This window comes from Euleptes europaea, chromosome 19 (assembly GCF_029931775.1).
Source record: "Euleptes europaea isolate rEulEur1 chromosome 19, rEulEur1.hap1, whole genome shotgun sequence".
In the NCBI taxonomy this organism is placed as follows: domain Eukaryota; kingdom Metazoa; phylum Chordata; class Lepidosauria; order Squamata; family Sphaerodactylidae; genus Euleptes; species Euleptes europaea.
The window spans coordinates 4,619,438-4,632,667 of record NC_079330.1 but is presented as its reverse complement, the minus strand read 5'-3'; the positions used below and the strand labels follow the sequence as shown (position 1 = coordinate 4,632,667).

Genomic DNA, 13,230 nt, shown 5'->3' with positions numbered 1-13,230 from the left:
CCACCGCTTTCATGAATGGGAATGGAAAGAGATTTCTTGAAGTACAACTAAACCACTTAACAAGGAAGTGAAGTAAAGCCAGAAGGTCCCTCCCAGGCTGGCAGGAGGGAACTTGTCCCCAAAGAACCAGTTGCTGGATCATCTTCTCGGGTGAGAAGCCCAGTTGGGGAGAAGTTCATCTGCCACACTGGACAGGTTTCAGTGATGGTGCTGGAGAGGGACAGCTCGCCCAGCAGTTTGCGCAATTTGACCCTCTGCTCTTCCTGGCTTTAGCCTATATCTCTTTCTAATTCCCTCGAAAAAGAGAAAGCAGGATGGGAAGAAGAGAAAAAATAATTTAGTTGAGTTGGGAGAGTGTTTGCAGCTAGGGATGCCTGATCAGAAAAGCAGGAGCCCCCTGAACAAGTTTCCTACCATGCAGAAGATCTGTGGAAGCAAGAGGACACATCCTTCCAGGACAGAGGGTGTTCTAAACATAGCACAAGCACCACAGACTTTTTAAAAATTATGCCCCCGTCTAGGATAAGCCTTACCACAAGGTAATGCAGGAGCCCCAGGTGACAGATTGGGTTAGCCACTGACAGATTAACCAGGGAGACGCCACGCAGAACAAAATTCCACCCTATGTCCTACTCCAAGACATTGGCCATGCAAAAGGAGAACGTCTAAGACGTGTGGAAGTGCTGCCTGAGGCCGGACATCCACCAAGGCCCCATTGTGAACCTTAATACGCAATTCCCTCGCTTCAGGGAACAGCTGTTGCATCTTCCTCGCACGCCAGAAATGCAAGCCATTCCAATTCATCTCGATACTGTTGATGTCCGCACAGTTATGTTCTGAGAGGAGCCTTCTGAGATGTTCGCAACAGGAAGGAATAAGGACTTGGCTGATCTGAAACTGTACGCTATTCTTCTGGCTACGTACGGTATGTTATTTCTTGCAAAGGCAACATGGAGCTTAGCGTGAATGTTCTGTAGGCCAGGTCAGGGTGTTTAATCCACTTTAAAAAAAAAGAATCCAAATTCTAAAGAGGTGCATCCAAATGCTGACACTATGAGCTCAATGCAGTTATTGTGCATATCTGTAATTCACATTTGCCCCCATCTCCATAATTCAAAGGCATCCTAAACCATCAACAAAGGTTAAAGATACCACTAAAAAAAACCCTTCCGCTCTTGGGTATTAAGAACGTCCCTACTTATAAGAAAAAGACTGCTCCACCCTCACAGGAAAGATCTGCACCAGGACAGAGAAACCTCAAGGGCACGAAGGTGTAGGGGGGCAAAAACGACACAAACATCCCTGCCGGGCCCCCATCCTAATCAGGGTCCCTAATCGGTGGCTAATTACTAATTCAAACGCTCGGGTCTCATATAGTTTGGCTCACAGTCAATTAAATGCATCTTAAAATGAGGGACTAAAATAAAATGCACATGCAGACACCCACAGATGGGATATAAAAGGATTATTGGGAGCCCTAAAAGCACTTCAGAATGGTGGGTGTGGGTGTGCATGGAGTCAAAAAGGCAGTGGAGCATTAGATTTTCCCCTACAAGATCTGGCTTAACTTTCAGCACAATTCACTGGCTTGCAGTCAGGACAAGATGCAATCTTGCTAATGGCTCCCTCTCACTTGCAATAATATTTTACTTCTAGCACACAGTAAACCCGCTGAACAAAAGCAAAGGGGTTTCAATCTCCTAAGTAAACCAGAAAACAGGGCTGCTGCATAAATAGCCGGGTTGATTTACAGTCCCTGGTAAACAGAGCTGCAGAGTCCAACTTGGCATTGTGAGACTGGCTCCTCTTTTATGGTTTCAGGGACAACTGTATCTGGAAATGTATTTGGGCAGTGGGGGGGGGAGGGGAGAAACAGTGCTACTGAGGCAGGGCAGCAACCAAGAAGGTTACACAAGATGGTTCCTGACCCAGAAGCTACAAGCTCACTGTCTCTCACCCGGCCTGGCTGCCTCTAGATCACTGCACCCAAACTCTAACTTTGGAAATCAAAGGCAAACTTTTCCTATTGGAAATAAGTTAATCACCCCATCAAGGACAATGTTGGCAAAGGAAAACTTTTTTTTTTTGCCAAGTCACAGATGATTTATGGCAACCTGGTAGGGTTTTCATGGCAAAAATACTAGAACAGAATCAGAGAATCCTAGGGTTGGAAGGGACCACCAGGGTCATCTAGTCCAACCCCCTGCACAATGCAGAAAATTCACAACTAGCTTCCCCCACACACACCCAGTGACCCCTACTCCATTCCCAGAAGGCCAAGGTGCCCTCCCTCTCATCATCTGCCTAAGGTCATAGAATCAGCATTGCTGACAGATGGCCATCTAGCCTCTGCTTAAAGACCCCCAGGGAAGGAGAGCTCACAACCTCCCGAGGAATGCCCGTTCCACTGAGGAACCGCTCTAACTGTTAGAAAATTCTTCCTAATGTCTAGACGGAAACTCTTTTGATTTAATCTCAACCCGTTGGTTGATGGTTTGCAGTTGCCTCTTGACCCTGGACTTCCTTGGTAAAGGGGAGAATAATTTAAGCCGCTTTGGTTCCCCATTTGGGGAGAAAGGCGTGGTATAATGAATTAAATAAATAAAGCATAGCCTCCTCAAAGAACCGCAAGAACTGTAGAGCCATTTCCTGTCTGGTGCCATGACAGTCAGGCACGGTTGAGCCATGTAGACCTTCCAGATAGAAAAGATGGTTATCTGTATTATGTAAAAGATCCAGCCAAATCGGAGCAAGATAAACTGATGGGGAGGAAAAGGAGAGCAAGGATTTCGGACAGAGCAGGCAGAACTGAAAGGGTGGTTCACACATGAACCTGCCTTATACTGAATCAGACCCTTGGTCCATCAAAGTCAGTATTGTCTACTCAGACTGGCAGCGGCTCTCCAGGGTCTCAGGCAGAGGTCTTTCACATCACCTACCTGCCTGTTCCCTTTAACTGGAGATGCGGGGGATTGAACCTGGGACCTTCTGCATGCCAAACAGATGGTCTACCACTGAGCCACAGCCCCTCCCCAAAAGGATTACCTTTGTGCAAGAAGGGTATTTTAAGAGGTTTTGTTTTTTATGTTTCACTTTTATCTGTTTTATCTGGCATATTAGCCACAGATAAAATTTATTTATTTATGTTTCACGTAACTGGGAACACAAATGCTCCTGGGGAGTAATGACATGCAGTCAAAACACCAGAGTGGTATTGGTGTTGGGGCAACTGCTTGGGACTAGCCTCTCTGATGCCCCTATAAGCAAAGCTCCATTCTCAGAGCCTGGGAACGAAGCCACAAAGACGGGGAACTAGAAGAAGAAGAGTTGGTTTTTATATGCACACTTTCTCTACCACTTAAGGGAGACTCAAACCGGCTTACAATCACCTTCCCTTCCCCTCCCCACAACAGACACCCTGTGAGGTAGGTGGGGCTGAGATAGCTGTAAGAGAGCAGGGACTAGCCCAAGGTCACCCAGCTGTCTTCGTGTGGAGGAGTGGGGAAACAAACCCGGTTCTCCAGATCAGAGTCCACCGCCCCAAACCACTGCTCTTACCATGCTGGCTCTCAAAGCTGTCCTGCTATGATGGAGGACCCCAAAAAAGCCAGGCTGTTACTCAGACTGATGACCGGTGTGTGTGATTTAAACCCAACTCAACCCTTCCTACCGTGGCTCTCTACTGAGCGCATGCCTAGAGGAGCAGTAAGGGAAGACTGGAATCAAAAGAAGCAGCGGCTGTTTACGTTGGCAGCCGCTTCCGACCCTAATGGAAAATTTCAGCTTTGGCTGCATCAGGAACAGAGCGAGCAAGTTATTAAGGGGAGCGGGGAAGGGGGGGGTGAGGAAGGTATGCAATTTGAACAACAGCAACAACAAAAATGCTTACATGGCAGCGTAGGAGATTACGTGCCGAGGCCAGACGCAGTATTAATACGTCTGGTCGTTAAGGGAAGCAAACCATCCACGCAAGAGATGCTTCCTGGGGGAAAAGAGGGCAAAGCGAATAATGTCCTGGCCGTGGAGGCTCAATTAAGACCCTGCTCCTGCCTTCAAATAAAATAAAATAGTTGGAGATCTGCAGATAAACAGGCGGGGAAAAGGCCGAGGCACGGAAAAGCCCCTGCTTGGTGCTCAGGGAGGAGAAAAAGCCTTGCCTAAGCAATTATCCTGCTCCCTTCGTTAAAGGAAATGCGCTGTTTGAACAGATTGGGGGAGGGAGGAGAATAATTAACTCCAACCTGCCTGCGAGTTTGTGGCCCAATGCACGGGTGGAGGGGGGGGCACAAAACTTCCTGTGAGCTGGGAGCGGTTCTTTCCAAACGGGTCACAAGCAGGAGGGGAAAGGGGTTGTTTGGGAGCAGGAGCCATTGAAGAAAACCAAACCGGGGATTAGGTAACACTAGATTTGAGTGCTGATGAGCCAAGAAAGTGTTTACTTAGAACCCCAATCGAAAACGACATAACTTCACGCTGACAGCACGTCTCTCCGAGCATTTGTAACACACGGCTTGTTTATCCCGGGGGGGGGGCTTTCAAAACAGCACGGAGGTCCTGCGGACATTCCACTGACCAAGGCCTCTATCCGGAGAGGCAACGGGAGCATTTCCTGTCTACTTCTGCACCTGTACGCTGCACAGAGGGTGATCGGATTTGTCAACAAGTCCCTCCAAAGGATTCTCTCAGAGCAGATCAAAATATCCAGGTAACTGTAAGTGGTACAGCCCCTCCTGGGACTGTACCATTCAAAGTACTGCAAAGCGAAGGGGGCCGGCCTGCCTGTGTCCCTGGCATGTTGGTATTCCAGATTTTGGACCCTGGCATTCAAGCACTGGGCGTTTCCCCTGTGATTCTGAAGTGGTATGATTCACATACTATGTACTATGTACTACATCTGCATGAACACACACACGTGAAGCTGCCTTATACTGAAACAGACCCTTGGTCCATCGAAGTCAATATTGTCTACTCAGACTGGCAGCGGCTCTCCAGGGTCTCCAGCAGAGGTTACATCACCTACTTGCCTAGTCCCTTTAACTGGAGATGCTAAGTGCCGTCAAGATGCTTCCAATTTATGGCAACCCTATGAATTAATGACCTTCAAAATGTCTGATTGTTAACCGCCTTGGATAAAATGGAACACACGAAGCTGCGTTATACTGAATCAGACCCTTGGTCCATCAAAGTCAGTATTGTCTATTCAGACCGGCAGCGGCTCTCCAGGGTCTCAGGCTGAGGTCTTTCCCTTCACCTACTTGCCTAGTCCCTTTAACTGGAGATGCCGGGGATTGAACCTGGGACCTTCTGCATACCAAGCAGATGCTCTACCACTGAGCCCAACCCCTCCCAATGTTGTAATTGGCTTTCTCAGTACCTCACTGTGACAGCAATGAGATTCTCAGTAATAGGATCTTCTTCCCCCTTGACGCTCCTTTGAGTCAAAACTCTTTCCAAAATAGTACTGCAAGGTGGCAGACTTATTTGGGTTGGTCTGGGGTTGTGATGTTTTTCGCAGCCTGCTGTTTATGATGATACAAATTATTTTTACTGCAACACGTCCCAAACATTAGGAACTGGGCAGGCTAGACGTTAAAATCAATAATGACAAGAGACATTAACCTATGATTTATTATGAAGAAAGGATGAAGAGCGGTTCTGGCATAATCAATGCTATCCTGGTAAAATAGCCTCCTCGATCCAAAGATGAGAACTGAAAGAGAGCCGGAGAGCTGGCTAGTCTTCCTCTTTTTTTTAATGGTGAGGATGAGTGAACAAGGAATTAGAAAATGGAAAAATCAACATCTAGCACATGTTTGTTAAAAGCCTCCTCGCTCATGTTGAGAAAAACCTCTCCAAGCAAGCAGAAATAAAAGTTCTCACTAACTGAACAAGAGTCTGTTCCTTTTTTCATTATTAATATGCAACAAATTACAAACACAAGTACGTATAGGTTAGGCGGGTATTTTTTTAAGTCTCTCCCTCTTTTTTTTTTTTTTTGAAAGACAAGTTTCTAATATCATTTACATCTGTAACTGATATGAATGTTTTAATGGCATTTGCCATATTAATAAATGAATCTGAATCTGATATCATTTATATTACAATAATTTAAACCAAAATCAAACACGGGCCTTTTTCTCTCCAGGGTATATCACCAGCCTTCCAACCCGCAACCTCTCTAAGCTTGTCAATTTTCTTTCATCAAATCTGGCATTCCGATTTCAGCGGGGGACATGCCCAAATAAGAGCCCTGCTTGGGTTCCTGTGTGACTGGCTCATAAAAGCTTGGACAGAATGCAAACACTATTTATACACATCCACACACACACCGGGAGCCCCACACGGGCAAAAACGCTTTGAAAGAAAACTGACACGGTCCAAGCCTCAATGCACACAGGTCGGAGTCACAAAGTAAACAGCCTGTTTCTATAGTTTTCCCGGTCATTCCTGCTGCTTATTCATTAAGGATGAAAACATATATAAAATTACAAAGAAATTGGCAAAAAAAAAAAAGTATTGTTTACAAAAATAAAAAGGGAATTGGACTAGAGTAGGGAATTCCAGGCAGGTATAGGTCAAAACAAAAGATGTCTTCAGCACACCTGAAGAAGGAAAAATAAAAAGGGAATTGGACTAGAGTAGGGAATTCCAGGCAGGTATAGGTCAAAACAAAAGATGTCTTCAGCACACTTGAGAAGGTGAAACTCCAAATGCATAGTTGGAGGGAAAGGCTGCTTGTCTCCCTACTGACCTTTTGAGCAAAGGTCAGGCTTGTACATAAGAACATAAGAAAGGCCCTGCTGGATCAGACCATCAAGTCTAGCAGTCTGTTTACACAGTGGCCAACCAGGTGCCTCTGGTCATCTCCAGCCAGTAAACAATCTCCTGCAGGTGACAAGGCAGCAAAGCGTTACAAAAATTAATGTTCGTCTCTTTTGTGCGTGTCTTGGTTGACCCACACACCTGTGTACAAAAAAGGCAAGAGTGAAAAACACAAAGCTGCCAAAAAAAATTCACAGAAGGAACATTAACCACCATCAGTCAGACTTAGTCCTTATATAATCAGAGTTTTCCTATGCAGACACAATTTCAGCGAAGGGAATGAACATTTAAAAATAGGGCTGCCACTCAATTAACAAAATCTTGGTTCTTTACACTCCTATGAGTTTTAATCCGTTATAGCTACACACGCTTCCTTCTGGAATACAAGCTATGCTTCTGAAAATGCACACTTTCTTAGTTTTTTGATGATCCAGCCCCTTAGAAGAGGTATTCCCTCTTGTGCATGATAAAAGGAGGAATGACTCCTACGCTTGGCATCTGCAGTTTTTGTAAGTTGTTATTAAATGTGATTTTTAAGAAGTATCTTTTAATTTGGTAGCTGTCTTGGTGGCCCTTGCGAAGGCAGAAAGGCAGGATTTAAATTTTGTAAAATAATAAAAAATAATAATTAAATGGCATTAATATATAAAAATCCCAGCCCAGTTAGTTGTGGGGCCTTTTAAAAATTGATCCCAAGGCTTCTGATCAGCTCAGCCTTAACAGACTGAAAGGAGAACGTGTCAGTGTTTACTCTGCAGCCATGACACACTGAGAAGCCAATGCAGAGGGAGAGCCTCCCCCCCCTCCCCAGGTGGACAACTCACCTTTTCAGCTATTGCAGGCACTGAGCCAGAAGCCCTGGGGATGAGGTGCCATTTCCCTATTTCCTGCATGAAGGAGGCTGGTTGAAGGAAGAAAATGCAGGCCCTTCAAGTAGGAACACTAGTGCTACAAGCTATAATCCTTATGGTTCTGGGTGTCATGTGATCCCAGAGACCCAATCCCGCACGACTGCCTTACTCTACAGCCTCAAAAACAACCACGCTCAGTTAAGTCTTGGCGACTCGTTCTCACTGCTAATAGCCTGGTTATGCAGCTTGTCTTAACCTGACCCAGGCTCACCCGTTTTCACCACCACGTGAAAGAAAGGTTGCCATTGAGCAAGTGCAGGGTATCCCCACCTACCCATGAACGGACACACCTCACTATCATTGGGATTATCGATGGGAAGGAGGAGGATAAAAGACTACCAGGCAGGCCTTAATGCCCCCCACCAATAATTAAGCTCTGTCCAAATCCTAACACTATTAAGCACCACTTAGTCCTCGTGGCATTCTAACTGGCATTTCCTATACCCAACGGAACGTGCCAGCCAATGCCAGAGGGACATGGACTAAAGCACAACTGTGTCAATCCTGACACACAAGTACCTCTTTTTTAGTTAACTGGTAGACATTTCGAGCTGGGCATAACTCTAATCTTTCCCTCCCTATATGGCACCCCATGTGTGTTTGTGTGTGTGTGTGTGTGTGTGTGTGTGTGTGTGTGTGTGTGTAAAGTGCCTTCAAGTCGCAGCCAACTTATGGTGACCCCTTTTGGGGTTTTCATGGCAAGAGACTAACAGAGGTGGTTTGCCAGTTCCTCCCTCTGAACAGCAACCCATGTATTTATTCCTTGGTGGTCTCCCATCCAAACTCTAACCAGGGCTGATCCTGCTTAGCTTCTGAGATCTGACAAGATCAGGCTAGCTTGGGCCATCCAGGTCAGGGCATGGCACCCCTACCCCCTTTAAATTAAGCGCTGTCAATTGGATAGAATGAGGGAGAAAAATCAACATTTTAGGAAGACCTCATTGTCACTTCAACGTGCTTCTTGCCCTCAGGGGTGCTGGGAAGATGCCCTCCCATCCTCAGTCTGCCCACCCCTGCCACCTGCAACCATGGGTATAAAAATGCTGTTCTACCTTACAGGAGGGTTGTGAAGATTACACCAAGATGATGTCCAGGAAATGCTTTGAATACTTGGCGGTATTATTACTACTCTGAGTGCAAAACAAACAAAAAAAGAGACCGACTGTCTGATCGGTAGCTGCTGTGTTTCCGGCTCTGCACTTTCCCCTTCCTGCTCTTGGTTTCTGCCTAATTGAGGAGGCAAGACCAAGCAAGAAGAAGACCTGTGGGCAGGAACAGGAAGCCCAGATTAAACAGTCCATGACAGGTCAAGGGTTGCTCGTAGATCAGTTACCACCAGAGGCAAAAAAAAAAAAAAAGGCCCCTGCTCAGTTGGGACCCACACAGCACGTGCCACAGAGTTTTGAGTTTTAATGCCTCATCTTCTCAGTCTTAAAAAGTTTAGGCCTCGCACAATTTTTAAAAAAATTACACGATCAACGGCCCCGGGACGTCATATTTCTCAGAAATTGCAACTGAGCAAAACATTATTAATTTATTTATTAATATTAGGGAGGGCACAAAAGTATGTAATTGGAAAGTTCAAAGGGAGAAGGTCTGGGAATGGTGCCTAGGCAAAAAGTGTTTTTCCTATCAATGAACCGAATTCTGCACAAATCAAATACAGTATCTCTCTCTCACAAACACACTTCCGTGGGTCTGAAAAATATTGCACAGCCCCCCTTCTGTGGGTCTGAAAAACACTGCACAGCAAACAAAGTAGATATAACTTTTTAAAACTCCATTAGCTTCACAAGCATGCTTTAAAGCAAAAATAGTCCTGTCTCAAAATATATTTCTAAATGTTATTTCAGGAGGATACCTTCTGATAAAGAGGCTAGCGTTGCTTTTCAGTGTATGCACCCTTTTCTATTTTTAAAAACATGTGCCTTTTTTTCTTCATAGCGCCTTTTGTCCAAAGAGAAAGCAGCTAAAATGCAAAGTTGATCTTTCTCATGAGCTTGCCCTTTATAATCGTTTGTCTATAATTGGGGGAGGGGGGGAGTCAAACTGGGAAAAACTCCACAGGAAGCATTTCAGCCCCCTCTGCACCGCCTGATCCATGTGATGTTATGATTAATCCTTCACCATGACAGGTCCCCGTGTCACAACATGGTAGCTCAACAGCTGCAGTTTGCAACGAAAAGGGAAAAAAACCTCAGCACCCAAGTTATTCAATTCAATTAAAGCCATGACTCATGATCACGACGACTCCGGTTCGACGGAGCCGACATTTTCAAGCCAAAGAGATTCTGCAACAAGCGGAGGGACGCAGAGAGGACCTTGCTTTAAAAATGGCCCGTGGAACACACACCCCCACCCAAGAAAACCTGCTACCCCCACTGCACCTTCCCACTAAAAGTAGCAGGAAAGAAGGAAACCTGCTTTCCGTGCACCTGCAGCACTGAAACAGAAGCTTCTAGAAAACGACGTGGATTAGTCCAAAACTGATCTTAATCTCCCAGGGATGGCAAACTCCTTCACTTTCTCAGTAAAGCCATTTCCTCCTTTGCCAATAGAATGGGCACCTGCAAAGATGGGGGTTTTTTTGTTCCAAGTATTAGTTGCCCAGCTTCAAATAGCTCAAGGCAGTTATAACAATCCAACACGAGATTGAGAAAACAGGACGGAATCCAACATCGGCCACACATGGAAGCAAGAAGAGTTCAACCACCACCGATCAGTACACTGGGGGACGGGGTGTTTGTACGAGAGGAGAGCAAGCCATCTCAATCAAAAAACCCCTTCCTCAGAGACCCCCCCCCCACAAGAATTTGTTTCCATCTGGCCTTCAGCTCTGCTACCCAGTTTTGGTTAGCAATATAACTGATATAACTCACAATCTACGTCCAGCTTCACAGGGGTCCAAAGCAGCATCCCTCGCCCCCCCCCCCAACAATGCAAGATCACAAAGAAAATAGCTTAAAAACACAGACGCGCGGCGTTCCGAAGCCCGATTCGGGAGCTGCAGTTGTTCGAACCGCCGAGCAAGAGTTAAAAAGCATCGGCTCCTTAAGATCAAACAGAGGAATGCAGCAGAAGCATTTACAAAAAAAAAAAAAACCCACAGAAAAGCAAGTTACATAAAGTCCACTGACACTTACCGTTTCCTTATTGGGAAGCAGCTCTTTTCGGATCCTGAAGAAGTTTTTTCCATACTGTCGGAGTCCTTTAATGAAGCGTTTCTGCGATAAAGCAAAAACAGAATGTCAGGATGGGGGGCCACAGTTGAGGTTTCCAGTTTAGGGGCTGGGGGAGGAAAAATATGTAGCGATATACAGATGCGGCCACCAGAACTGGGGGAAAAAAATCAGGCTTGGGCCTTGTGTCTGATTTGGTATTTACAGATTAAAACAACAACAGCAACCATGCCTTTTTACACCAAACGGAATCAGGTGCGTGTTTCCTTCGGAGGGTTTTTAATCTGCCGGTCCCCGTGAATAGAAATGACAGCAAGATCTATTTCCAGCCAACGTGGAAAAAAAGAAAACATGAAGCCGAAAGACAGCAAGGAGCTGTGTTTTTTTTTCTCTTTTCTTCTTCTCTACAATTAAAAAAAGAAGGGGAGGTGTCAGCTGGGAAGTGAAAACTTCCAAACCCAAAGATCCAGGTAGCTTTGAAAGTGGAAAATATTTATGAAAAGCTGAAAACTACAAAATAACTCTCTTCCAGAGAAAAGCAATACGTTGCTTTGCTATTTTTCTCTTTTAAAAGAAGGGGGGGGAGCAATCCAAGTTTGGTTTCAAAGGCCAAAGCTGCCAGGCTTCCTTTCGCTTTCACAAATAATCCACTTTGGCAAAGATTTCTTTTCGAAAACAAAAACTGCCAATTCCCTCCCCCCCCCTTGATGCTTCTCTGTTTGCTGACTTCTTGAATCAGACACCCCCCCCCCCGCCCACAAAATAACAAGTGGAGCAGCGCAAAGAAAGAGAAGAGTTAAAAAGTGCTGTTTAAATCAGGACCAAAAAAGAAGCCTGAAAAGGAGTGAAGTCTTGAAAAAAGGGGGGCTTCCTCGAGCTCTTTCATGGGCATCCTGTTTGCAAAAAAGAAGAAGGGAAAAATACCTCCCCTTCCCTCTTGGGGAGGGAGAGGAGGGAGATGGGTGGCTTCCCCCAGGGAAGGGGGGAGGAAGAACTCCAGAGCAACCCACGAGTGGGGTGGCTTTCCCCTTCCCTCTCCCTGTGGAAAAACCAGGAGGGGGGAATCATCCGGTGGTGAAAGTGGAGAGGAGAAAAGCGGCAAGACCTGGATTCTGGCTCCCGCGTCTCCGGGCAGGGGGGTCCTTGCGCGCAGAGGTGGTGCTGGCAGCGGCTCTCGCCTGTCACCCGGGAGGCTCTGACACTACAAAAGGGGGAAGGAAGGAAGGAAGGGAAGGAAGGAGGCAGCAGCAGCAGCAGCAGCAGCTTAACATGTGATCTGGGCTGTGCTGAGCAGCAGAAGAGGGAGAGACAGGGAGAGGAGAGCCACCGGCGCACTGCAAAAGGCGGCCTGGATCACCTAGCCAGAATCCTCGGCAGGACTGCTGGACCAGCAGGGACCGGGCAAGCGTCACCTCCGGCTCCTTTGCCACACCAAACCCTAACACCGCCTTCAACTGTAGCGTTTGCACAGCACTGTGGAGCATTCGCCACCCTCCCCCCCCATGTATTCTCAGGATCTTTACAACAACCCTGTAAGGCTGGTCGGTTATTTTGCAAACAGGGGAGGAGAATGAGGCTGAGTGACAGAGAGAGCAGGCACCAGCGAGGGAGCGATGGAAAGGAGAGGCAGAGAGCGTGCCCGTGCACGCCTTTGCCTGAGACTGGCTGCCGAGAACCCGGCAGAGGCAACATTTGAACTGTGGGCTTCGGCTTATTCGATATGTCGCACCAGCTCTAGGATTTGGGGTGACACGCAGCTCTTAAGCCCTGCCCTCAGGGTTCCTGTTGTACAGAACTATGGCTCAGCCCGGAAGGTTTCCTGTTCACCTCTGCCAGGAATTCAGTTATCCAAGCTACCATCTCTCAGCCACAGCCTCTCCACTAGCAATAGCACAGCCTCCTCAGAATACAAAAACAAAGAGGAGCTTTGTGACACCTTAAAGCCTATCCCATTTTTATTCCAGAAGGAGCATACATGCACTGGTGCCCACTTCTTTGCATGGAACATGGAAATACTCACACGGAAGTCATGTTATGCAGGAGGTGTGAACAGACAAACCCAAGGGTCAGTAAAATCTAATCAAGAAAACTACAGGATGCACACACACACTAGGTATGTTAAACTAGTCAACACAAACAATGAGTGGGGAGTCAAGGGGCTTTCAGATGCAATGATGCAAAAGACAAATCAAATCACAACAGAGACCAACCAACAGTTATGTTACAATCCCAGGTTTTGTACGATGGATCTAAGCCATCCAGAGTAACTGCTTGGCAACTGTGTGATATGGGATGCTGGGCTAGATGGACCACTGGTC

General features: G+C 46.4%; 1 protein-coding gene across 3 annotated transcripts in view; it reads right to left on the bottom strand.

Annotated features, from left to right (window-relative positions):
• The window catches only part of RERE (arginine-glutamic acid dipeptide repeats), a 326,934-nt gene that overhangs the window by 56,405 nt on the left and 257,299 nt on the right, over positions 1-13,230 (bottom strand). For all 3 annotated transcript variants that reach the window (XM_056865253.1, XM_056865254.1, XM_056865255.1), the window contains exon 11: positions 10,877-10,957. In XM_056865253.1, coding sequence (XP_056721231.1) covers positions 10,877-10,957 — 81 coding nt within the window. The remainder of the gene's footprint in view (positions 1-10,876; positions 10,958-13,230) is intronic.